This window comes from Cyclospora cayetanensis, unplaced genomic scaffold (assembly GCF_002999335.1).
Source record: "Cyclospora cayetanensis isolate NF1_C8 unplaced genomic scaffold, CcayRef3 CcayRef3_contig_79, whole genome shotgun sequence".
NCBI lineage: Eukaryota > Apicomplexa > Conoidasida > Eucoccidiorida > Eimeriidae > Cyclospora > Cyclospora cayetanensis.
This window is the reverse complement of record NW_020312751.1, coordinates 54,481-76,590: the sequence shown is the minus strand read 5'-3', so window position 1 is coordinate 76,590 and position 22,110 is coordinate 54,481. Positions and strand designations below refer to the sequence as shown.

General features: G+C 54.4%; 5 protein-coding genes across 5 annotated transcripts; 3 read left to right on the top strand and 2 right to left on the bottom strand.

Annotated features, from left to right (window-relative positions):
- The first annotated feature begins 8,195 nt into the window (after positions 1 to 8,195).
- Positions 8,196 to 9,876, top strand: LOC34619457. Its single transcript, XM_026335727.1, has 6 exons — positions 8,196 to 8,222; positions 8,359 to 8,435; positions 8,689 to 8,769; positions 8,871 to 9,058; positions 9,201 to 9,238; positions 9,343 to 9,876. Exons 1-6 carry the CDS (start codon positions 8,196 to 8,198, stop codon positions 9,874 to 9,876), a joined length of 945 nt encoding a protein of 314 aa, XP_026191512.1.
- A 767-nt stretch (positions 9,877 to 10,643) lies between these two features.
- On the bottom strand, positions 10,644 to 12,686 carry LOC34619456 (probable calcium-binding protein CML17). The gene is made up of 7 exons (XM_026335725.1): positions 12,609 to 12,686; positions 12,329 to 12,434; positions 11,768 to 11,887; positions 11,540 to 11,601; positions 11,347 to 11,425; positions 10,877 to 11,037; positions 10,644 to 10,733 (listed from the first exon to the last, which is right to left on the bottom strand). The coding sequence occupies exons 1-7, from the start codon at positions 12,684 to 12,686 to the stop codon at positions 10,644 to 10,646; spliced, it is 696 nt and encodes a 231-aa protein (XP_026191510.1).
- A 346-nt stretch (positions 12,687 to 13,032) lies between these two features.
- On the top strand, positions 13,033 to 15,086 carry LOC34619455 (basic-leucine zipper transcription factor A). Its single transcript, XM_026335724.1, has 4 exons — positions 13,033 to 13,036; positions 13,531 to 13,991; positions 14,177 to 14,755; positions 14,874 to 15,086. The coding sequence occupies exons 1-4, from the start codon at positions 13,033 to 13,035 to the stop codon at positions 15,084 to 15,086; spliced, it is 1,257 nt and encodes a 418-aa protein (XP_026191509.1).
- A 340-nt stretch (positions 15,087 to 15,426) lies between these two features.
- LOC113146922 lies at positions 15,427 to 16,093 on the top strand. The gene is made up of 2 exons (XM_026335723.1): positions 15,427 to 15,459; positions 15,554 to 16,093. The coding sequence occupies exons 1-2, from the start codon at positions 15,427 to 15,429 to the stop codon at positions 16,091 to 16,093; spliced, it is 573 nt and encodes a 190-aa protein (XP_026191508.1).
- Positions 16,094 to 18,239: 2,146 nt separating this feature from the next.
- LOC34619454 lies at positions 18,240 to 20,995 on the bottom strand. Its single transcript, XM_026335722.1, has 7 exons — positions 20,428 to 20,995; positions 19,983 to 20,288; positions 19,400 to 19,686; positions 19,211 to 19,310; positions 19,013 to 19,090; positions 18,582 to 18,952; positions 18,240 to 18,530 (listed from the first exon to the last, which is right to left on the bottom strand). The coding sequence occupies exons 1-7, from the start codon at positions 20,993 to 20,995 to the stop codon at positions 18,240 to 18,242; spliced, it is 2,001 nt and encodes a 666-aa protein (XP_026191507.1).
- Positions 20,996 to 22,110: the final 1,115 nt, after the last annotated feature.

Below are 22,110 nucleotides of genomic sequence, written 5' to 3'. Positions count from 1 at the left end.
ATAGAATAACGCGTGCTTCTACGAACGGCAATACGTGTGATCGGGCAGTCCGTGGAATCTGAAGGACATCTTCATTCATGTGCAGCAATGTGGAGATGTCTATATATGTATATGTATATTCATGGGTGGATATGTATATAAGCACACATGTCTCGATATGCATAGCCGAAAACACAATGGGGAGGAATGAAGCGATGGTAATGAGGATTGACAGGATGCATGGGCACCGTAAAACACAGAGAAGCAGACAAGCCGCATGGTTTTTCTGCTGTTACTTAAGAAATCTGGGGAAACAAGCAGCAAAGACATCTATTCTGCATGTGTTTCAAGGGCGTTACTGTGCGGGATTTCATTGGATTGATAACAGTGGCAGCAGCCGCGCAAGTCTCTCTAGTGCCTGCCTGTGTGTGTGCGTCTGTGTGTGCCTGTCTGTCTCTGATCATTCCTCTCATAGAAAGAGGAAGGAAGAGGGGTCAATCGTTGTTTCTTGTGACGCCTGCTTTTTCACAGAGGCTTTTCTGAAGAATGACGACGTTCATGCAGCGGAGGCTTTCGTATCGCGTGCGGCAGCTCTATCGACGAAGTGCGGAGACATCCAACTCAAGCATGCGTGTGCCGTGAGCCCCTGCCTCTATTTGCGCGCCTGATGCTGCGGTGCTGTCTTTGAGTCCAACAGACAGCTTCTCGGCTGAATTGTATGATGGGGGGCAGCAGCTGTGTGTGTTCGCTGCCGCTTTGGCTGCAAGGGCTGTTCCAGTCTTCGAACGGCTGTTGCCTTGCGTGTAGCTGCTGCGGCTGCTTTTCCGCATGGCGGTTGTGCTTGTCTTGATGCTTTCGTTGTGCTACTGACCTGCTGCAGCTTCTCCAAGTGAAGATGCTGCAATCTCGCAACAAATGGGGAGAAGCTGCAAGCCGGTGCGCCCTTTTTGTCCTTGCGCGTCTGCTTCTGGAGTTGCTGCTCCGTTTGGTGCTGCTTTTCTGAGCACGGCGCTTGCTGTGTTGTGTAGGTGCACTAAGCGTTGCTGCTGTCGCAAGGTGTGCGTCCCGGAGCATGTGGCAGAGCGAGGGTTGTTGGTGCGATGGCGCTTCTTGCTGCTGCAGCTTGTACGACCTCAGTCAGCAAGAAGGCTACAAGGAGTCCGAACAGGTGAGTACTGAACTGCCGCAATACAGCATCGCCACCACTTTGCCGTTTCTTCTGCATCCTTCGTGGAGTTTTGGTGTCGTGCTGCTTGCACTCTCCTTGTACGCATCCCCCCGTCCCTCGCACTGCTGCGGCTTCGTAGAAAAGTCAGCTGCGCTGGGTTGCTTTGTGCCACTGCCCCTGGGGTGGGTGTGGGGTGGGGAGCTGCCGCGGCATCGCTGCATGTGCTGCATGCCCTTTTTTCGCGCTGCAACTGTCTGCCTCTCCTGCGGATAATGGCTCAGGCAAGGGCCGCGTCGGAGGACAGAGATGAAACCCCGCCCCGTCTGCTGCTGCTGTCTCTTCTGTGCTCTATCCTTGCACCCGAAACGCCACATCAGCAGCTGCTGCAGGAGAACATCCTCCAAGTAGGCCGAATTTGCTGGTTCGCGTTGATGCGCCAGTGGTAGAGGTCGTCGGTGTCTGAACTGCACGAGATGCTTCTTGCCGCGTGCGTGAAAAAAAAGGATTTAGAGTCAGACGTCAGGAGTTGAGGCGTCAGGGGTCAATTGAGTTATGCACGTCGCATGCAGGACGCGCGAATGCGAAAGAGCCGTTGGGCAGCAGTGGCGCTAGGCCTTTCAAGGGGCCGTTTAATCTCTGCCGAGGAGGCAGACATGCTTTTGTGTAAGCTAAGCTGCAAGCCGAAGCCCCCCTTTTCAGCCAGAATCACTGGCTTTGGTATCCCGCCGATTCTGTTGCATGCGAGCTGCACGTAGAGAGCGAAAAAAACCCCCGCATCGTGGCTTTGGGCTTAAGGATCTGAGGCGTAGAATGTGTGTTGCGCCGCAGCCACACTGGCAGAAGAGGGCCAAGTCATCTCGGCTTCAGTCAAACAGGCAATCCTTTCCAAAAGTGGGCAAATTTGTTGCTGTGCTGACGGGGGCTTTTGCTGGTGGCTGCATACGGGCTGTGCCTGCTGCAAGGCCGCCCTTCTGTGGCGTGTGCGACAGCCGAATGCAGCTATATATATAGATATAGGCGCTGCAGGAGCTCCTCTGGGTACGACGGAAGCAGCAAGCCTGGAGCATGCTTCACAGGTTGCATTCGCGGGGAGGCCGTCCGAGGCTTTCTAGGAGCAGTGTAAGCCGCTGCTGTTGCTCCTGATGTTGCAGATTTTTGCACGTTCTGCAGCCTTTACAGTTCGCTGCCTCTGTCACGGCTGGCCAAGGTGCTGCATGTCAACGAAACGGAGGTGGGTATTTCTGCCGGTCCCCAGCCCCTGCCACACCTCTCTCGCTTCCAGACAAACAGATGCTCATCGCTTCAGAAGCCAACCTTTAAAGAGGAAGCCTTATTTCCCTTCCTTTTCCCTCGAATGGATGCACAACAGGCCTTGCAAGCCCTTGAGATTTGGGAATAAAGGGCTCTGTGATTGTGTAGGTAGAGGACCTCGCGGTTGAAATGTTGACTACGGGACGACTGGTAGGCTACCCAAGCGCAGCTGCTGTTGCGCATGCGTTTGCATTATACGCGGGTGTTTTTGAAAGTTGGGATCACTCAGGGTCTGATGCTGTGGAACCTCGCGAATGCGCATGCAGGCCGCGGACTGTCTTGACTCCGCCTGCCCCGCTGCATGCCTGTGGGCGCGCGTGCGTGTCAGCCTTCATGCGTATGCGTGCTGCTTGCTGAAATGTTCGTCTTGAATATTTGCCTTCACCGTTTCCGTGCATGCGCCTCTTCGATGAACCCTTCGTTTCCTAGAAAGAGGCTTGTGCATCTCGTTGCATGAATATCGCTCTGCGTGTGGCTGTTTCAGGAGGGACGGATTGATGGAGAATGCGGCGTGTTGCGCCTCTTTGATGGTATGGGTGGTCGTATCGCTTTCGTTACTGGACTGCAGGGTGTTACGCTTGTGGACATGTGTTTTTGTGTATGTAAATATGTATATGTGTATGTGCATGTATGTGGCACAGGCAAAAGAGGAGCCCGGTTTACACCAAAGACGGAGGCTTTTTGCATTTTTAGGAGCTTACAAAGCCTGGCTGAATCGATTGAGCTCTAAGTCTCACGTCTTCGTCCTTGTCTGCAATATCAGCGGGCGACAGTATCTCGGGTTTGGGAGTTGGAGGGTGACTGGCAGACAATGTGCGTGAGGATCAGGTTTTGTATGTGCACACTTCAACCTTAAACGCTAAGCAGCATCCCGGGGTCTTGTTGGCATTAGTCATGCAACGAGATTCGCGGTAACTCCTGAAGTAGGAGCTTTCTTTTGGGGCCTCTATAATATCGAGCAATTGTGCCCAGCTCGACACTGGCTGGACCCTGTTTGCGGCCCCCGTTTACTTTGTACTCTGTGCAACTCGTCTGGTGGTGGAGGTGGTGCAAGGCTGTGGGGGAGGGGGGGAGAGATGAGAATGTGGGAGGGCTCGCGATAAAGATCGGCACGAATGGCGATTATCAAGTGCATTTGCCCTTCAAACTGAGCTTAGACGCTGAGCCATACTCCTTTAGATCTTTTTAGCTGGCTGCGCTTTGGATCGGGCATAGGGTGTAGAAGATTACCAACTGGCGGGTGGGAGGCAGCCCCCACTCGCACGCATGCAGTGGTCTATCCCTTTGACAGGGAAGCACCGAAAACTTCCAGGGGTAAGCCATCCAAACCTTTGGCGCCAGACCGCGAGGAGTGCGCATCTGAAAGATATTCTTTCAAGACCTCTAGAAGTGCTCTCGCACCTGCCAGTAGGGACGCTGTACTTCAAGATAGCACACGCTATAAAATGCCCCGTGTGCACGTAGTTCTCTCACGGGCAGCAAATGCCCCTAAAACCCATGGGGCAGCCATATACCTACAGAGTCCTCGTGGAGTCTACAGGAGAGCACTTTCAGGAGGAGAAGTTTGGAGTTTCAGCGCCAATGGCTGGCGTGTAAAGACAGGATACAGAGTGCCAGTGGGTTTTACAGTAAGAGGACCTGAATGAGATGGAGCAGCCGCTATCCTCGGGTGTCCCTTGCACAAAGCTTGAGCAGGCAAAGCGGAGTTCAGAAAGCCTTTTCCTACTCATGTGTTTCCCCAGCAGCCCTCTCCCCCACTCTGCCCGCCGAAGAGAGTAGGCTAAAGGAACTCTTCTGAGAATACCATGCCAAGGACCTCGACTTGCAGACACCGAAGGGGAAAGTGCGGATAAACAACGCAAGAGCTATCGTCCCTTAGTGAGCGCAAACTTCATCGAGCGGCGGGTTCTCCGCCGGTCGCCTTCGGGAGACTATGTGGGCATCTAGTAACAGCACAGAGAAAAACCCCATCAAGCGGAGTTATTCAGAACGTTGCTTTCTTGGAATCTCTTGGCTTCTACACATGTATCCAGCCAAACCACACGGCAGCAGCCACAAACAACCGCACTGACCCGGATGCGAACGATTTTCTGACTGAATGTTTCACTACTGCGATACCCACAGGAAGGCATGCACGCACGTGCACCGACCAATAGAGCCACCTTCCCCTCTATATAAATTCGTGCGGGTCAGAATTCAGAAGAGTACAATCTGAAGCTCCAAGGACACTTTATAGGCATAGGGTTTCATGCGACTCGCGTTGAGTGCCTTGAGCCAGCCACAAGAGCGGCGGGCGGCGGGAGGTCTTGAGGCTTATTCATGAATGTTACCCCCAAGATCCACTTGAATTAGTGGTTCTTGTGCAAAGACACCCAATGTACCTGCTGCGCTGCATCCGGCACAACAAGCAGATCGCTAAGGCGCCAGCATTTGAGGCGAGTCCGCCGGCCGAGCAGCAGCTGCATCGCATGCATCGACTGCAGCAATCGCACGCGCCCTAATTCTCCTGTTTCGAAGGCATCACAGGCTCGTTCCTAAGCGGCTGCCCCTCTGCTGCTGCCGCAAGTGGCTTCATGCAGCATCTCCGCTGCAGCGGATGCTACGTGGCCGCCTGCCGTTGATGCGTAGCCGAAAAGGCGCCGTCTTTGATCCCCATGTGCTTGTGTTGGCAGAACAGGTATAACGTCTTGCAGCGCTAGCAACAGAAGAAGTAAGTCGAGAGGCCGTCGGCGTGACTGCGTGTCTTGCCAGTGAAGTATGACGGTGATGCGCTGCAAACCCTGAGGGAGCCTTCTCCAGGTCTGTTGCCTCAGAGCTACTTCTACTGCTGCTCTCTCTCCTACTTTGTATCGGCTGCTCCCGGTATCGCGGTGTACTTCTCGAGTTCGAAGGCACATGCAGCAGCAGCAACAGCAGCTGCAGCTGCAGCCAGACTTCGCTCAGCAGTCCACACCGCAGCACCCACAATATCAGAGGCATTGCAGCATGCGGCCAGCCGAAGACGGCAGAGCGCCGCGCTTCAAGCAGCGGCAGCAACTGCCGTCAGAGGAGTCTGTCCAGCAATGCGACTTGCAGCGTTTGCCGCCGCTGCAGCAGCACGAACTACACAGCCAATCAGTGGACACATATCAACAGCGGCGGCATAATCCACAGCGGCGGCTTAACCAGCGGCATCAGCAGCAGCATCAGAGAGAACCCTCTCAACACCATCAGCAGCAGCATCAGAGAGAACCCTCTCAACACCATCAGCAGCAGCATCAGAGAGAACCCTCTCAACACCACCAGCAGCAGCATCAGAGAGAACCCTCTCAACACTATCAGCAGCAGCATCAGAGAGAACCCTCTCAACACCATCAGCAGCAGCATCAGAGAGAACCCTCTCAACACCATCAGCAGCAGCATCAGAGAGAACCGTCTCAACACTATCAGCAGCAGCATCAGAGAGAACCCTCTCAACACCATCAGCAGCAGCATCAGATAGAACCCTCTCAACAACAGCAGCAGAAGGCGAAGCAAGGAAGAGGCAGAAGAGGCCAGCAAACGGTAATTCCAGCTGCTGCAATCCTTTCTTTTGCGCGATACCGCCCTAAGCAGCAGCAGCCACAGCCGCTGGCGCCGCAGCAGCAGCAGCAGCGGGCAGCAGCAGCGGCACACTGCGATCCTCATGGATTTTTGCTGGCTAAGTGCAGGATTCTCACCAGAGCGGTGCAGCCGCAGCAGCAGCTCCAGCAAGAGGAGCATCCGCTGCCACAGCTGCAGCATCTTACGAGGCTTCGCTATGCAGACAACCTCGGTAGGCCCCTACGGGTAGCAGCCCTTTGAGAGTCGATACAGCCTATTCCACCCCCGGCAGTGTCGGTTTCGGTAGAAACGCATGTGTGGAGTCTTGCGGTGCAAGAAGCTTTCGTTGTGGGTGTGGTGTTTTGAGTGCTGCAGCGTGGGACTGCGTTTCCAGCGCTGTGAGGTTTCATTCGCTTCTCGAAGAGCTCATCTGTCCAATTTGCCTGGAGGAGGCGGCAGCCAGCACCGCCCTCCTCACCTCCAGATGCGGTCATTGTAAGTCTTGTGTATGTGTAGGGGTATCTTGTGTATGTGTAGGGGTATCTTGTGTATGTGTTGGGGTATCTTGTGTATGTGTTGGGGTATCTTGTGTATGTGTAGGGGTATCTTGTGTATGTGTTGGGGTATCTTGTGTATGTGTTGGGGTATCTTGTGTATGTGTTGGGGTATCTTGTGTATGTGTAGGGGTATCTTGTGTATGTGTAGGGGTATCTCTCTGTCTGTGTGTCTGTTTGTGTCTCTGTTTGTGTGTCTGTTTGTCTGTTTATCTCTCTGTCTGTTTGTCTCTCTGTCTGTCTGTCTGTCTCTCTGTCTGTTTGCCTCTGTCTCTCGCTCTCTGTGTGACATAGTATATTTTCTTAGGCGCTCCGTATCGATGGCTTGCTGCTAGAAAGACGGGTCCACGTTTCTCTAGCGGATGCTTCCCCTGCTCGCTGATTTTTTGCGAAAATTTTGGCTTTGTGTTTGTTCAGTGATGTGCGCGCTTTGCGCATGCCGGTTGCTAGAGGGCTCTAGCGGCAGCTGTTGCCCCCTATGCCATCGGCTAGTCATTTCGGCAGATCTGCGGCCTCTTATGTTGCATCAGGTGAGCGCTGATCGCTTCCACGGGAGCCCATGCTGCGATGCATTCGTTGTTAGCCTCCAGCCTTCGCCCTTACACACCCCTAACCGCAGAGTGTGGTTCCATGGGCTCCTCTTTTGCTTCCTTCGATCCGCGATTTCTGCGAACTATAAAAAACAATCGAGGCCTAAGGGTGCCTGCGTTTCGTTCAGTTCGCGCCTGTTGAAGAGGGGGGGACCGCTTCGTTCTGTCTCTTAACACGCTCAACAGCTGGAAGGTCGTGTGTTCTTCTTAGTGATGCCTTCCTTGCTGCCGCCACAGCAGCTACTGCAGCGGCAGTAGCTGCTGCTGACTCCCCTGAAATCCGCGCAGCAGCCGAAGCGCTGGCTGCTGCCGTGGCAGAGGCCACCGCTGTGGCAACGCAACACAAGCAGCACCAAGCAGACGAGGAGCATCCGCAGCAGAGTCTGCTGATTCCAGAAGCCTCGCTCCGTAAGTGTTTGCCGCCTTCTCCCCCGCACATACCCTATGCCTACTAGGCCTCTGCCAGTCCCGGAGCGCTTGCGCCTCCCATAACAACACGCTTTCCAGAGATACATACACCTCTTTCCATGGGGTTCAAATGTGTAGGGGGTACGGTCTCTCCGTGTGTTTGTATCTGTACATTATATGTATATAGATGTATGTATGTATATAGATGTATGTATATGCATATATATAGATGTATGTATGTATGTATATAGATGTATGTAATTAGATGTATGTATATATATGTATGTATTTAGATGTGTATATATATGTATGCATATGTATGTATCTGTGCATGTATGGGTGCATATTTGTGACGCAGATGCCATTTTTAATTCGATTTCTTTCATGGAGGATGCGCAGCAGCCGTGGAGAGAACACCTTCAGGCGCTTGGTACTTGCAAATCCTAAATCTGTTGCTCAGCGGCCCCTTCTACAAGGCTTTGACACTGGCGGCGCGTCCGATGTGGCTTACGGCGGGCTGGCGTAAGGCCGTTTTGCATTTTTCGTGCGAGTTGGGCATGCGGGAATGGTGACGTGCGCGCAGAGCTGAAGCTGCAGGCTTGCCTGGTCAGTCGAACAGCAGACATGGAAGCAGCAGGCGAACTGCAAGCGGTACGTGAGCACCAGCTGCAGAGCGCTCAAACCCTGAACCTGCGCCATCGCACAGACAGCACAAGCTGCACGCTTGAAGCACACGGTTCTGCCGAATCGGGAGGCTGGACTCTAGAGTGCGTTGTTGCGACTGTAGGCCTTGCAGTTCGTGGAGGCGATCTCTGGCGGCGCTGCCGCAGCAGCAAACACCAGCAGCAGTGGCAGCAGCACTGAGCCTCTTAAACCCTTGCATGAACGCATGCAGGTAGGTGCTGCCGGTGGTCCTTCACCTGGACGCGGCGGTTTGGGTACTCGAAGCCCCTGAATCGAGAGCTTCCCGGTTGAGTGTGTGCATGCGTGACGCATTGCAGGATTTCATGAGGCTGCTGCAGCTGATAGACGCGCAGCCAACGACGTTTGGCAAGCAGCGGCAAAAGAAGGAGGATCCCCATGCACGAGAAGCTTCGGGAGCAGTGGGGCTTAACAGCTGTGGAAACGGCAGCTCTCACACAGCCTTTTATCAGGCGGCAGACGGACAGCCCGTCTTTCTTCATCCGTTCTATTACCAGTAGGTTTCTGGGTTCGGGGTGCGCGATTTAGGCTGTTGAAAAAATCCGTGGAGGCTGCAGCCGTTGCGCCTCTATGGTTTTTGCGGCTGCGTGTTCTCAGGCTGCTGCTCCACGAGGCTGGTGGGGAGCTTTCGCGGCTTCCACCCGTGCTGCTGAACGTCCCCCTTCTCTCGTTGCGGGGAGTACAGCAGCAGCATCAGCGGCAGCAGCGCGCGCAGCAAAGGCCCTTGAAACTCGTAGAACATCTTCCTAAAAACACATCTGCCAAACTCGCGGAGGTTAACATAGGTGTGTCCTTCTTAGCGTGTTGCGAGGTTTTTTCTATGCCTAGTGAGTGTTTATTACGCCTTGTGTGGGTTTATTGTGCCTAGTGAGTGTTTTCCACGCATAAGGAGTGTTTATTTATTCCGCCTTGTGAATGCTCTTTCAGACGCTTGGTTGTCTTCGGAGACGCTCCAACATTTTGAGGTATGCGTGAAGCCCCCAACCCAGAATTCTGTGGAAGCCGTCTTTGATTTGGATGGCTGCATGGGCGTAAAGGTCTGCATTCTCCTATGTTGGTGGGGTTGCAGGCGGACTTGCGGCGCAGGGAGCAACAGCGGAAGCAGCAGCGCCAGCGGCAGCAGCAGGGCGAAGCAGCAGCAGCGCGACGCGCGGCAGCAGCAGCAGCAGCAGCAGCACCGCCAGCCGCAATGGCGGAGGAGCAGCAGGCGCCAGAGGACCTCTCGGCTTTTCCATCGCTGCCGGGCGTAACGACGCCCGTAGCAAGAGCAACGGCAGGAGCCACAAGAGGAACAACAACGGCTCCAGAAAACGCAGCCAGTGCAGGGGGAGGGTTGTCTTTTGCTGGAGTTGTCGCGTTCCCCGCAGACTTCAGAGAAGCCACACTTGAGCAGAGACAGCAGTTGCATTTTCCCTCTTTAGCTACTGCTGTGAGTGTTGCCGTAGTAGGTCCCAAACCCCGAAGGGCCAGAGCGGGGGCAGCAGGCGATGGCGGAAACGCCAAAAGCAGCACCAGCAGCAGGAAAAAGTCTGGTGTGTACAAGGTGGCTTCTCTAGGTGAGTTTCTAGGGGCGACGCGAGCCTCACAAAACCCTACATTGTGATTGTTTTGCCGCCGAGGTCGAAACACCGGCTTTTTTAGACGCGGCTGCGAAGCAGGAAGGAAGGGAGACGTGGGCTTGCATGCCGCGATACAAAGGGCTGTGATACTACGTGGGGAGCGGGGGGGGAGCGTACAGAAAGGGCAGACAGACAAAAAGGAGTACGTACAAAGTGCCTATTTTCGCGTATTAGTGGGAGGCTACAACGCTGCCTATAAACACCGAAGCAACGCATTTCATACAGCGCCTCGTCTCTGTTCCAAACGTGCGCGTCTCGTAACCGCGAAAAGATCAAGAATATGGCCGTGGTACGGGGAGCTGTGTATGCTATGCTCGAAAACGCCATGCAGCGTGAGGCCGCCCCAAGGCTCAAAGAAATCGAAGACGCAGCACCGGCGAAAACTCACCGCTCCCCTAGGGTCTAAAGGCGTTATACAATGAGGAGCCTTTTTTTATATGTCTTTGTGGAGGCGCACAAAAAGCAGGGTGCTCGTGTGGGGCCCCACAGACAGCGTGGTCGGTAGCCAGCTGCACGAACAAAGGAGCGCTCCACGCGATTTGTTCTAGCCCGTCCTGGAAGCTCATCTGGCGGCAACCCACTGCAACAGAACCGCAACACACCGTGTTCGCCCTCTATAGCGGAGCTAGCTAGCTAGCCACGACGGGATGCAACCACGCCACCTTCCCGTGTTTTCTGCTCGCTAAACGGGCGTGTTCCCCTGTATTATCCCTGCCCTGTCCAAATTCCATATCCATGCCCAGTTGGCTAGCTAGGCAACATCGAGCCAGCGAGCTCGCATTCTGCCAGCGTGTAGCACTGGGCCTGCATCTCCCGCAGGGTAGCGTAGCGGTTGGGCATCCTATTATTCTAGTTGGCGTGAGGATTTCATTAGTCGCACACCACACATGATGAACATTAGGAGAAACTCGACGCGCATACACCACTATGCAGGGCTCCCCGCCTATCTCCTCACTTTGGCATTGCACCCTCCTACCGACGCACCTCTTGAAAGTCTTTCAGATCCACTACGCCATCTCGGTTGCCGTCAATTTCGTTGAAAAGTTTTATACAATCGCGTTTGGTAATGCATGTAAACTTGCTTGCTCGCAACCACTTGCCGATACCTCCGAGCGAGAGGCTCTTCTGACCAGAGGCATCCGTAGCTACGCACCACATACATACATACACACACGTACATACACATACATACATACATATACATACACACCCATACATACACACAGGTACATACACATACATACGCACCCATACATACACACAGGTACATACACATACATACGCACCCATACATACATACATACACGTACATACACACACATACAACCCTCCCATCCATCCTTCCGCTCTCTGGAAGGGTCTAGTTAGCCGTCATAATTCGCAACAGCGCGCACTCCGGAAGGCAGAGTTTCTAAAAGAAGGTGCTGCATGCACATAAACTCTGAAGGCCTCACTCGCAAACTTTTCAAATTCCAGCTGCACGTCCACTCCACTAAAGCCCTCAAAGCCCTCTTTCAAGATTTCCTTGTCCAGCTGCGCGCAGAAGGCGTGCCCCCCCCTCCCACAAACACACACACACGCGACCGCATTAAAAAGCAGCCATGAGTCGCAGCCTGGTGACACCCACATATTTACCCTCTAGCCTACCTCGTACAGAGCCTCCACAAATTCGCCAAAATCAATCAAGTTGTTCTTGTCTTTATCATATCCTGCGCGCACAGCAGGAGGCGGGTGCAGCTCCAGGAAACCTCGGCACTGGCTTGCCCGCTATTTAAAACGCAGAGAAGTGCCTACCTTAAGGGCGCTCCTGCTACCCCATTTGCTTCTTTTCCTTTTCTCCCAAAGACAGACAACTCCCAAGGCCCCTGCGCATACGTTCAATCTTCTGCACCTTGTCCAGCGAAAACTCTGGTCGCTTTTGCAGATCTGCGCGAGATATCCATCCGTCCGAGTCGAGGTCAAACGAATCAAACACGCGCCTCCACTCCAAGAGATCTGAGCAAACGCACATCCGACAAAGACGCTCAAGGAGGGAAGGGGCTGAGGGGACAGCGACACACCTAGGGGGCCCCGCCGGCGATGAACTGCTCACGAAAAATTGGAATTTACGAGGTGCATGCGCACATGCAAACGAAAGCGCATGCATGCCAACAGAAGCTCTAGGGGATAACGGCACTGGACGTAGCAAGAGCAAGACACAGAGGCAAGCAGGCAGACAGACAGACAAACAGACGAGCAGGCGGATACGAACGTAGGGGAGGCAGAGCAACACACCACCACGACTGCAGGTGTTGCAAGCAAGCCTGTCGCGCCAGTAACATCTCAATTTCCTCTACCCGTTGAGCCGGCAAGGACTGCGGAGGCACCCCTTATTGGCATGCTAAGCAGCGCGGGAAGGCGGCAGCTCGAGCACTTGCCGCAGTTCTTGCTGCCCACCTTCGTCAGTAAACTCTTTGAGGGAGGGAAAAGTTGCCCGCCAACTGGCGATTTGTTCGGTGTCATAAGCCAAGTCTCGCTCCGTCTTCGCCCAGTAAAGGCGCCGCTGACGATGCAGCGGCAGCAGCAGCTGCTGCAGGCACTGGTGGCTCTGTTGCTGCTGTTGGGGCCCCCACGAAACGGAGCTTTCGGTGCGGCAGGGAATACAAGCGTTGCTGCGGCTGCTGCTGCTGCAGATAAGTGCCAACGATGCTGCTGCACGGGATGCCGCTGCTCGAGCTGCTGCGGCAGCAGGCACTTGCGCAGACACGACGCGGTTCAAGGTGCAGCCCAGAATGCCCCTCAGAGGCCTCCCCATGCTGCCTAGCAACATTGTGTGGCGGCAGCACCAGCAGGAGCGAAGAAATCGGCAGGACGATCAGCCAGCGGTTCCGGCACGTGTCGCAGCAGCTGCGGCTGTGCAAGCATCAAGGAATTCAAAGGGCGGCAGTACAAGCAGCAGCTGCAGTGGAGGAAAGCAAACGAAGCGTCTGGTTTCAGCTATTAACATCTCCAAATTGAGGTGTGCCCCATTCAGAATAGAATCGCCATCAGCAGCGCGACGAGCAACAGCGGCGGCAGCAGCCCCGTCAGCAGCAGCAGCATTTGCAGCAGCGACACCATCTGCCGCGACAGCACGGCGAACAGCTGTAATTGCTGAAGAAATGGGTGGGTTCAACGTGAAAATGCGCGCAACACAGCAGGGATCCATCGATCCCCGACATTCCGTGCAGCGGTGGCAGCAGTAGCAGCACTAGCAGCGGTTTGCTGCCGCTACCGCTGCAATTACGCCTGAAATAGCGGCACCAATTGATTGATCTCCAGCCAGGAGAGTGCAGCGGCACCAATGCGAGCGCGTGAGCTCTTCCTCCTGCTGGTCGTCTGGTGCCTGAGTGAGGGGTGTTGCGGCTGGAAGACCTCCTCCCCCCTCGTGAGAGCCTCCCTAGTCGTGCAGCAGCACCACATCAACACCACCGAAGTGCAGCAACGTCGCGGCGCATCTAAGGAAAGACAAGGTTGTGGGAGCTTGTACAGCAGATGCGACAAGGGCCTCGCCAGCAGCTCCAACACTGACTGCAGCGGTAGCAGCGATAGCAGCGAGAGCAGCGAGAGCAGCGAGAGCAGTGACGCGTCAACACCGCAACAAACCCACCCCCAGCCAGTGTTTGACTGGGTACTGATGCTGGCGTACGATGGCTCCGCATTCTGTGGCTGGAAGGACACCCGGCCCCTAGCATCGCGAGACAGCTACAGCAGCAGCAGCAGCAAGAAGAAGAAGCAGCACAGGAGTGTAGAGGCAGTGATACGCGAAGCGCTGGCCAAAGTGTTTGCCGCAGTTGCGACCAACCAGTTGATGCGCGTCCACCGGCAGAAGCAGCGCGTGGCGGAAGAGGAAGAGGAAGAAGAAGACGACAGGCAGCAGCAACATCCCCCCCATAAGCAGGAGGGAGAGGAAGCGGAGACAGAGAAGCACCAAGAGGCGGAAAAGATAGCAAAAAGACAGCAACGCTTGAAGAGGTTCGAAGCCTTTGCTGCCGCACTGAAAATCAGGGGGGCCAGCCGCACAGACAGTGGCGTTCATGCTGCAGGCGCGGTGAGTGGACAGTACAGCAGTAACACAGCAGCAACACAGAAGTAAAACAGCAGTAACACAAGCAGTAACACAAGCAGCAATACAAGCAGCAATACAAATAGCAACAACAACACCTGGAGCCTACTCAGCTACCCCTCAAGCACGTACTGCTGCTGCTGAAGTATATATACATATATGAAATTGCGAGCATCGAGTTTCCATGTTGCTTTTTGCAGCTCTGCGAGGTTGTGTGTCATCGAGCGCCGTACGAGCTGTATGCGCAGCAGCAGCGGCGGGAGCAACAGCAGGCCGTTCTGCCTACGGATTTGCTGCCCCAAGTGCAGCAGCAATTAAATGCTTTGCTGCCTCCAGAAGTTCGCGTATTGCGCATTGCAGACTTGAAAAGCCTGCAGCAACCCTATCGCAATAGGCAGCCGCAGTCCATGGTACAGCAGGAACCGCAGGGAAAGCAGGAGCAGAAGATGCAGCGAGAAGAGCTGCTGCTGCTTCCACAGTTGGTTACGGGGAAACAATATCGATACACAGTGTCACTGCTGCCGCAGACGCACCCGCTGCTGCGCAACAGCAGCTGGCAGGTGCTGCAGGATGTTCGGATTCACGAGATGCTTCGCCGCGTGGCAAGAATGCCAGCAACCGTAGCAGTATCTGGGGAAGCGCTGGCGAGCGACCCTGCAGGAGTTTTGGACGCTGCCACAGGGGAGAAACAGCGGCCTCTGGAGGTGCTGCAGCATCGATTTTGTATGGGATGCATGCGGAGTGCTGCAGCGCTGGCTGAGGGAAGCCATGACTTCAGTGTGAGCTTTTTGTCTGCACGCGGGAGCTGGCGCTGTGGCTGTGGCTGTCACTGCGTGAGGCACCGCTGCTGCTTTTCACCTGCCCCTGCGGCTGCTCGTGCTGCTTCTGCTGCTGCAGCACTTCCGCTTCAAACACCGTGGATTGACTGCCGCGCCTTCCCCGTGGTGCTTTTTGGAACGTGTAGCCGTGCGGCCTCTCCGCTTCATTCCCTGGCCGATTCCATGCGGTAAGAAGCAGCCAAACGGCGGCGGGGAAGGCGGCTGCAGGGTACGCATATGTGGAAATACCCTCCTAGACATATGGGTATACGGGGCATATGTGGTGTGGTAACGCTGCAGAGGAGCAAGTCGAAGGTGCTCTTCCTGAGGGGTGAGCAAGAGCGCCAGCCGCAAGACAGACTGACAGCAGTAACAGGAGGGGGCCCCTGAATCCGCAACAGCTCTCGGTATAGGGAGGCTTGTAGCCTCTAGAGGCAGGCGAAATCGGTGTTCGTTGCTTTAGGTGCGGTGGTCGCCGCACCGTTCACACTCGGCCTCTTGTTCTTTTCTGGTCGTGCGGTCGGTGTGTGTGTGTGTGTTTGTGTTTCCACCATTGCAGTGTTTAATGTTCCCTCTGTGGGTGCTGCTCTAGGCTTGAAGTTCGCTTCGCCGGCGATCGATTTCTGCACAAAATGCTTCGCTACATCGTGGGATCCATGTTTCAAGTGAGTCTCTGCGCACCCAAGTGAGCCAGAGCAAACTTTTATGTCAACACCCATGGGCAGCTGAACACGCGTTGCCGAAATGCATTTCCTGCAGGTCGCCATTGGAGCGACTTCTCTGCTGCACTTCGCCAGCCGTGTCGGACCCCCCGCTGCTGCTGCTGCAGACGCCGGCACATCTGGTAAAGCAGCAAGTGAAGCGGCAGGAGAAGCAGCGCACTCAGCAGCAAGTGAAGCGACGAGTGCAGCGAAGAGCTGTGTTCGCTGCAGAAATGTGAAGGTCACAGACATCTTGGCAGTATGGGAGTCGCAGACGCAGCAGCAGCAGCAGCACAGAGCCAGCAACCGGCCCCTCCTCGCTCCTGCTGCAGGCCTGTTGCTTCAGAAGGTCCATTTGCTGCCAGGTTTGCATGACGCCCTCTTTCCTAGCACGCTGAAATGCAAGGAGGGAGTCTTAGCGGTGGCCGCTTGTGGATCCAAGGGACAGGGAACCACTCGACAACCCTTCAAAGGGCTCAATGAGGAATCGTTAGGCTGCTCCTCCCCAGCTCTAAGGGCGGCGAACGCACAAGGGAATCTCGCGTCCAGTCCAGTACGCATATCTGAAGTTGCCGTAGGCGGCATCTCTAAAGTGTAACGAACCCTTTGTTCATAAACCTTGAAGAAAACGTGAAGGGAAACGAGCCCCATGGCCTACTGCGCCCGTCTGAAAGGCGCTGTAACTACTTTTTTGAAGGCTTTTTCTGTGGAATTTTGGGCATACTGCTTGAGGCAAGCGCGTGGAACCTTTCGAATTCCTGCTGCTCCTGTTTCCACGTGTATGGGTAGACATGCTGCTGCTTTATCAACTCTTGCAATAACAGGAGCAACAGACGCTTGGTTGTACTGCTGCTGCGACTCGGGTGACCTTTGCTGCTAAAGCCGTTCAACGAACCAAACTGCCACCGCTCCCCGCCAGTGCCCTGCTGCCTGCTGTTATTGTTGCGACTGTCTTCCTCCTCCACGATGAGAGATACAGCTGTCTCGCACTCTAGTTGCTGCTGCCCCGGCTGCTGCTGGCTGCCGCACCCTGTTGGTGGCGTCTTTCCGAGAGTCTTCAGCAGCGAGGCCTCCTGGCGGCAGACCAAGGCAAAACATGCCGCAATCGAGCCTCCGCTGAGGCCTTCGGTTGCCTGTATAAGTAAAGCAGCACTCACAAAACTGGGTGGGCGCTTTTTGTGTGCTCTGCAGTGCCTGTCTGTCTGCCTGCCCCTCCGCAGCAAAGGCGTTGAGGTGGGGGCTACGGCTCAGGAGATAGGGCCCGCGATTTATGAGGGTTTTGGGTGTTTAAGCGTTTGCCTCGATAAGCGGCAGGAAATGGCTGAATACGGTCAGGGGCACGTGCAAGTCGCGCTGTCCTAGCAGCGACTGTAGCTGTTTCTGCCGCTGTTGACGGTTTGGCGGCAGTAGAGGCACTCTCAGCTCAAAGAAGTTTAGTAATCGCTTCTGGTCTACTTCAGCTGCGCACACACGTGACATCAGCCGCGTGAAAGTGGCAAAGCGTCTGTTTGGTATAGGTCTGGTGCAGCTAGGGTAGGCATTTTCACAGTCAGTCCACCATTTGCAGCACCGGCTGCAGCAGCTGCTTCCCGCGCAGTGACGTACAACAGACTGCTGCAAACGCCGTAGGAGCGGCTGCAAGAAGGGGAGTTCAGGGCTCTTACGCGCAGTTGGCCGTGTGCTGCAGCCAACAAGCAGAATGTTTTCTTCTGCCGCCTTCACCTGAAATATGTGTACTGCGCATGGAGTCGCTGCTTTTCAGCCGCTGAACAGGGCACAGACTTTTGGCACCACTTCAGTTGGTGCTGCCTTGGCTGCTGCAAGAAGGGAAGGCCTTCTCACCGTGGCTAGATGCCCGAGGAGGGCCTGGACCAGTTGCATGGCTCCTTGAGAACCCCTTGCCGCCTCGGTTTTTCTTTTCGCTTTCGATTTTCCCAAAAAGAGGGTCTCCACCGTATCTACATACATGATAACGGGCCGCTTGTGCGAGCCCCCTTTCTGCGAAGCTCTTGCTGCGGCTAAGGCTTTGTGCACCACAGCAGCGACGCCGAGTTTTGAGCGCGGGGAGACCCGAGAGACTAGCGTGTATGACAGATCGATAAAGATGGCTCCACTCGCAAACACTAGCCAACGGACAAGGGAGCTCTTCCCGCAACCTGAGGCCGCAGGGCATCGTTAAAGGTACTGCTGCTTTGCCCATTGTTTGTGGGTGGGCTCGATTTTTTCAAGGTTTCTGAGGGGCCGCAATGTAACGCCTCGCCTCTAGGATCGAAGATGTATTGGCTGACCGGGGGCTCCGTACAGGAGGACGGTTTTAGGGGTCGTTGAACTACGGAGAGACGGGCAGCACAGCGGCAGTAGTAGCTCGGTGCGGACACACTCCACGGCAGCAGCAAGAGACGGCATGCCACTACTGCTGCTGTTGCTGCTTGTTGCTTCTTCTAGAGTCACAGTTGGCGCTGAGGCCACCGGGTATCGTCCAGGGGTACTGACGGCAGAGCTTGCAGGAGACGAGACAGCAGCTTCTGCAGCCGCAGAAAGAATAGCTCCTGCTGCAGCACAAGGGATGCGGCTGCTGCCATGGTTTGCAGCAACGGCAGCAGCGACACCGCCCTCGAAAAAGACTGAAGCGTCAAATGGCTGCACCTCTCGAATAATTCCTGCCTGAAGCACTCGCAAAACCCTAAGCTCTTGACTTCTCAAGTGACTCTGCCGATATAGCTAGCGCAAAAACATCGGATGCTTCAACAAAGTGCCGGGCGGCAGAGCTTATACTGCAACCCTACTTCAACGAGGTCATCAAAAAAATTTTCTGGTGGACCAAGGATGGCTGCAGTGCACTTGCAGCACTTTGCACTCCCGCTCTTCACTCTCCCTTTGCGAGCCATCCGCTGTTTTCTTGGCTTTATACCGTCCAGCTCGAAGCGCAGCTGCTGCAGTTGCTCCTCCAGCACTGCATCTGCTTTCGCTGCTGCGGCTGCTGCTACAGCGGGCAGCAGCTTAGCGCGCAGCGCTGTTCCCACGGCTGCCCTGCTATTGCTACTGTTTCTCCGGAAGGAACCACTTGCTGCTGCAGTGACGGCTGCGGCTTCCTCTGCTGCGAGCTCAGTCCACCGAGAAGGCCCAGCACTTGCTGTATTTGCAGCTGCCTTGGGTGCAGCAAGCAGCGAGCTACTGTCTGTTGCGTGCTTGCTGATCCCTGGCGTTCCAGCAAATGACGCATACAATGGGTGCTGGGCAGCAATTGCCTGCAGCGGCAGGAGCAGCCGCTGCAGCTCCTCCTTGAACCCCTTTTCGCTGTCGCTGCTGCCACTGCTGCTCGGGTTATCCGGCTTGCTGCCAGTCTTCTCCCCATTATTACTTTTCTTTGAATCTCCCTTTCCTAAGTTAACAGCAACAGAGTCAGTAGCATATGTATAGGCAGCAGGGAATCTCGCTTTCGCAACAAGCGACGCAGCTTCGCTGTTTGTCCTAAAGTCTTGAAAGGAGCCACGTTTCCCATGCCGTAGCCCCTAACCAGCACCTTTTTTTTGCGTAGCCTTCTTGCCGGGGAGTTCAAGCTTCAGAATCTTGCCTTCGGGAACCTCAGGTAGGCCTACGTGCCACTAACACACCCAAGCGTTAGGCCCTGAAAGAGCTCTGTTGGCGGCAGCATGCCAAGAAAAACCAATCTGGGCTGCTTCATTAGGGCATACGGATTTGGATGTGGCTGCACCCCTGAATTCCTTCGATCTGTCTTGCAGACTTTCTGGAAGCGCTCCTACTATGCGTCTGAAGTTTAGCATCCATTCCTTGCCATCTTCTACCATCTGCTCCTGAAAATCCGCAAGCATCCAAGTTTTGTTGCTTAAGGTGTGGAAGTTTAGATTTTTTGGGCTTACAGCTTTCAAGTCTAGGGTTTTACCATGAGCTTGTCTTTGTAACTGCCGTTAAGCTCTTCGTAGACCTCCTGTCGCATCTGATCTATTTCAGCCTCTGCTTCTTGTTGTTGCCGCTGTAGTGACAATTGGCACTTTTGGACATGTAGCATCAGCTCTCGCTGACGCTGCTTCTCCCTGGGGTTGATGTTGTGGTCGAGACCGAGCTGCTGCAGGAGCAGTTGTTGCTGTTGCTGCAGCTGCTCACGGACAACAGCTCCCTTCCAGAATGCAGCAATGCGTGTTGCTGCCGTATTCAGCTTTTCCATCTCCTCTGCTCAAGCACCACTAGGCTATGCCACACGGCATTAGCATTAGGGTTTAGGGCATATGAAGCTTTTGCGCAACCAAAGACCCTTTGTGATCCTTTCCCTCAAGGCAACCCTACCCGTATTTTTACCAAAAGGGCTAGAGAGGTAGCTAGCTTCACTTCCGTTAGGCTTCCACCTCTCAGTCCGGCAGGTTTTTTCTCCCTAGTGTTTCACTATCGAAGGTGGTAAATTCTGGTTTGTGGAGTGGACAATTTAGGATTTAGCAGTGTATCCGGGGGGCACGCACGGGAAAATCAACCCTGTGGTTTCAAACCTGCTAAGTAATTGAACTTCTCTACGCCGTTTTGCTCTTGGCTGCGTGCAGTAACAGATGACTCTTGAGAGCCGGACGCTGCCAACGCGGCTGTCTGTGGTGAATTAGGATCCTCACTATGAAAGCTCGGGGAATCCAGTGCCTTGCACTGGAGCTGGTCCTCCATATGCTGTTGTAACTTTACATCGGCTTGCTGTATGGTTGCGGAGGGAAGGTCATCGAGCACGTGAGGTGGCGTTTGAGTCACTTCTTCAGCATCACCACCAACGACAGCAGCAGTAAAGCGATGTGCTCACGCAAGACTATAGTGCGCAAAGCTACGGCAGCTACATTGGTACCATTATCAGGTGAATCAACAGTCAGTGTGGCAGTACGAGAGCAAAGAAGTGAAGAAGCAACAGTGGCAACAGCAGCAACACAGTCTTCGTACCTCCCTCTTGCGGGGGAGAAACCGACTGGATCGAGCCTTTCTGCAGAAACTTGCAACTGCTGCCATTGTTGCTGCAGCGAAGCTTCACTGGAAGCATGAGCGCAGCAGTGGCCGACCCTTCAGAAAGGAAGCAGCAGCCACCGTTCGCCGCAACAAGTTTCCGCCGCAGCAGCAGGGCTCTTCGTTGCAGCAACAGCAGCAATTCAGACAAGCATTCCCTTAAAAGCGGGCAGACAAGCTCAGCATGCAGCTCTCCCAAGGTCCCTGCTGTCTGACAGAGGTGTGCGTAGGCCATAAGTTGGTTCTCGTATTGTTGTCTGGCAGCAGCAGCTGCAGAAGCAGCAGCAGCTTTTTCTGCATCTGAAGCAGCATTCAATTTGCTTGGCTTTGCAGCTGAGCCCTTTTTAGCTCGAGTAGGGGGAGCAGCAGCGGCAGCTGCAGCTGCTGCCTCGGCTTCTGCTGCTGCCTTCTCTTGCTCTTGCACCTCTTGCTGGTACAACAGATCTAGGTGTTGGAGCGACTGCTGCAGCAGCGAGAAGGTACTGTACGACAGCTCCAGGAGCGACATATTAAAAATCCATCTCGGGTGAAAATATACGCCAACAGTAGCATCAAAAACGGCAGCACCTTCTACGAAGATAATGAAGGAAGGAAGCCAATAAGGCCCTGTATGATGTTTCTCCAAATCATTTATATCCCTCGCTATATCAAGCCAGCCCTAAACATAATTTATGTAGGAGTTTGAAGCTTGGTGAAAGAAATTAGCAGTCAAAGAGTTCCCGGATTTCGGTTGCTCCTGTTTGCAGATCGACAGCCCCGCGGCAACCCCTGCTGCTCGACGCAGGACACAGTGCACGCATTGTAACAGATGGATTATGTACTGAAACCATCTATATATCTAAAAATATTAAATAAGCTGCAGCATTTATGAATCGGAGAGCCGTGGTTTAGACGCCAATGGGGATGCTGTTGGGGCTCCTGCATGAAGTGAGTGACCCGCGAGCACACAAGGCTGGTCCAGATCACTGCCAGAGCAGAAGAGCTCAGCTTTTCCCCAATAGAATGGCCGGCAGGATTATTTGAAAAAGACAAATGCTGGAGCTGAAACTTGTCGATGCTTGGTCTCCGGGGCTTCTAGGTGGTCCTCTCTTTCGGGAATAAAAAATCAAGAGGCCTACCCCCGGAACAAGCCTCCAAGCAATTGCAGGAGGGTTCCCTTACATATGTTAAACGAGCAAGCGTCCCCTTTCTTAGGCTACAGTCGTATCCTGCGCCCAGGCGGAAGAGAGAATGCCGGGCTTTGGAAACCCAAGATCCACTAGAACAACCGGCATGTCGAATCCCAGCCAACAGAATCACGGCGCAGATCGATGCCGCAAAGCGCCAAGCATGACCTCCACTTAACACCTTGTGTGGGCATCCAAATATGCATTCAGCAGAGGTGACTTTTATAATGTACGGGCAGATCTGAAGTAGTCTACAACGGCTCTTTGTTGAGTAACGATCACTTTACCTAGGGGCTAAGGGTTTGAGGCTTGGGGCCATTACGAAGGGGTCGACCCATTATGTTTGCCCGCTACCGCAAACTGGAAGGTGATAAAAGTGGTGCACACGAAACCCACCAGGGAGGGCACACAGCAATAGGAAAACATCTTGGAAGGGGAGCAACACTGTAGCAAGCCA

Coding starts and splice junctions, on each gene's coding strand:
- LOC113146922 (XM_026335723.1), top strand. CDS start 15,427: ATGCTTCGCTACATCGTGGGATCCATGTTTCAA. Junction 15,460..15,553: donor TCGTGGGATCCATGTTTCAA/GTGAGTCTCTGC, acceptor CATTTCCTGCAG/GTCGCCATTGGAGCGACTTC.
- LOC34619456 (XM_026335725.1), bottom strand. CDS start 12,686: ATGGGGAGGCCTCTGAGGGGCATTCTGGGCTGCACCTTGAACCGCGTC. Junction 11,888..12,328: donor CAAAGAGTTTACTGACGAAG/GTGGGCAGCAAG, acceptor GCGTTTGCTCAG/ATCTCTTGGAGTGGAGGCGC. Junction 11,602..11,767: donor CAAGGTGCAGAAGATTGAAC/GTATGCGCAGGG, acceptor CTGTGCGCGCAG/GATATGATAAAGACAAGAAC.
- LOC34619454 (XM_026335722.1), bottom strand. CDS start 20,995: ATGTCGCTCCTGGAGCTGTCGTACAGTACCTTCTCGCTGCTGCAGCAG. Junction 19,311..19,399: donor GTTACAAAGACAAGCTCATG/GTAAAACCCTAG, acceptor GCGGATTTTCAG/GAGCAGATGGTAGAAGATGG. Junction 18,531..18,581: donor AGCTCGCAGCAGAGGAAGCC/GCAGCCGTCACT, acceptor AACAGTAGCAAT/AGCAGGGCAGCCGTGGGAAC.
- LOC34619457 (XM_026335727.1), top strand. CDS start 8,196: ATGGAAGCAGCAGGCGAACTGCAAGCG. Junction 8,436..8,688: donor AGCAGTGGCAGCAGCACTGA/GCCTCTTAAACC, acceptor GGGGCTTAACAG/CTGTGGAAACGGCAGCTCTC. Junction 8,770..8,870: donor CTTCATCCGTTCTATTACCA/GTAGGTTTCTGG, acceptor GCGTGTTCTCAG/GCTGCTGCTCCACGAGGCTG.
- LOC34619455 (XM_026335724.1), top strand. Junction 13,992..14,176: donor AGTACAGCAGTAACACAGCA/GCAACACAGAAG, acceptor TGCTTTTTGCAG/CTCTGCGAGGTTGTGTGTCA. Junction 14,756..14,873: donor AGGGAAGCCATGACTTCAGT/GTGAGCTTTTTG, acceptor CTGCTGCTGCAG/CACTTCCGCTTCAAACACCG.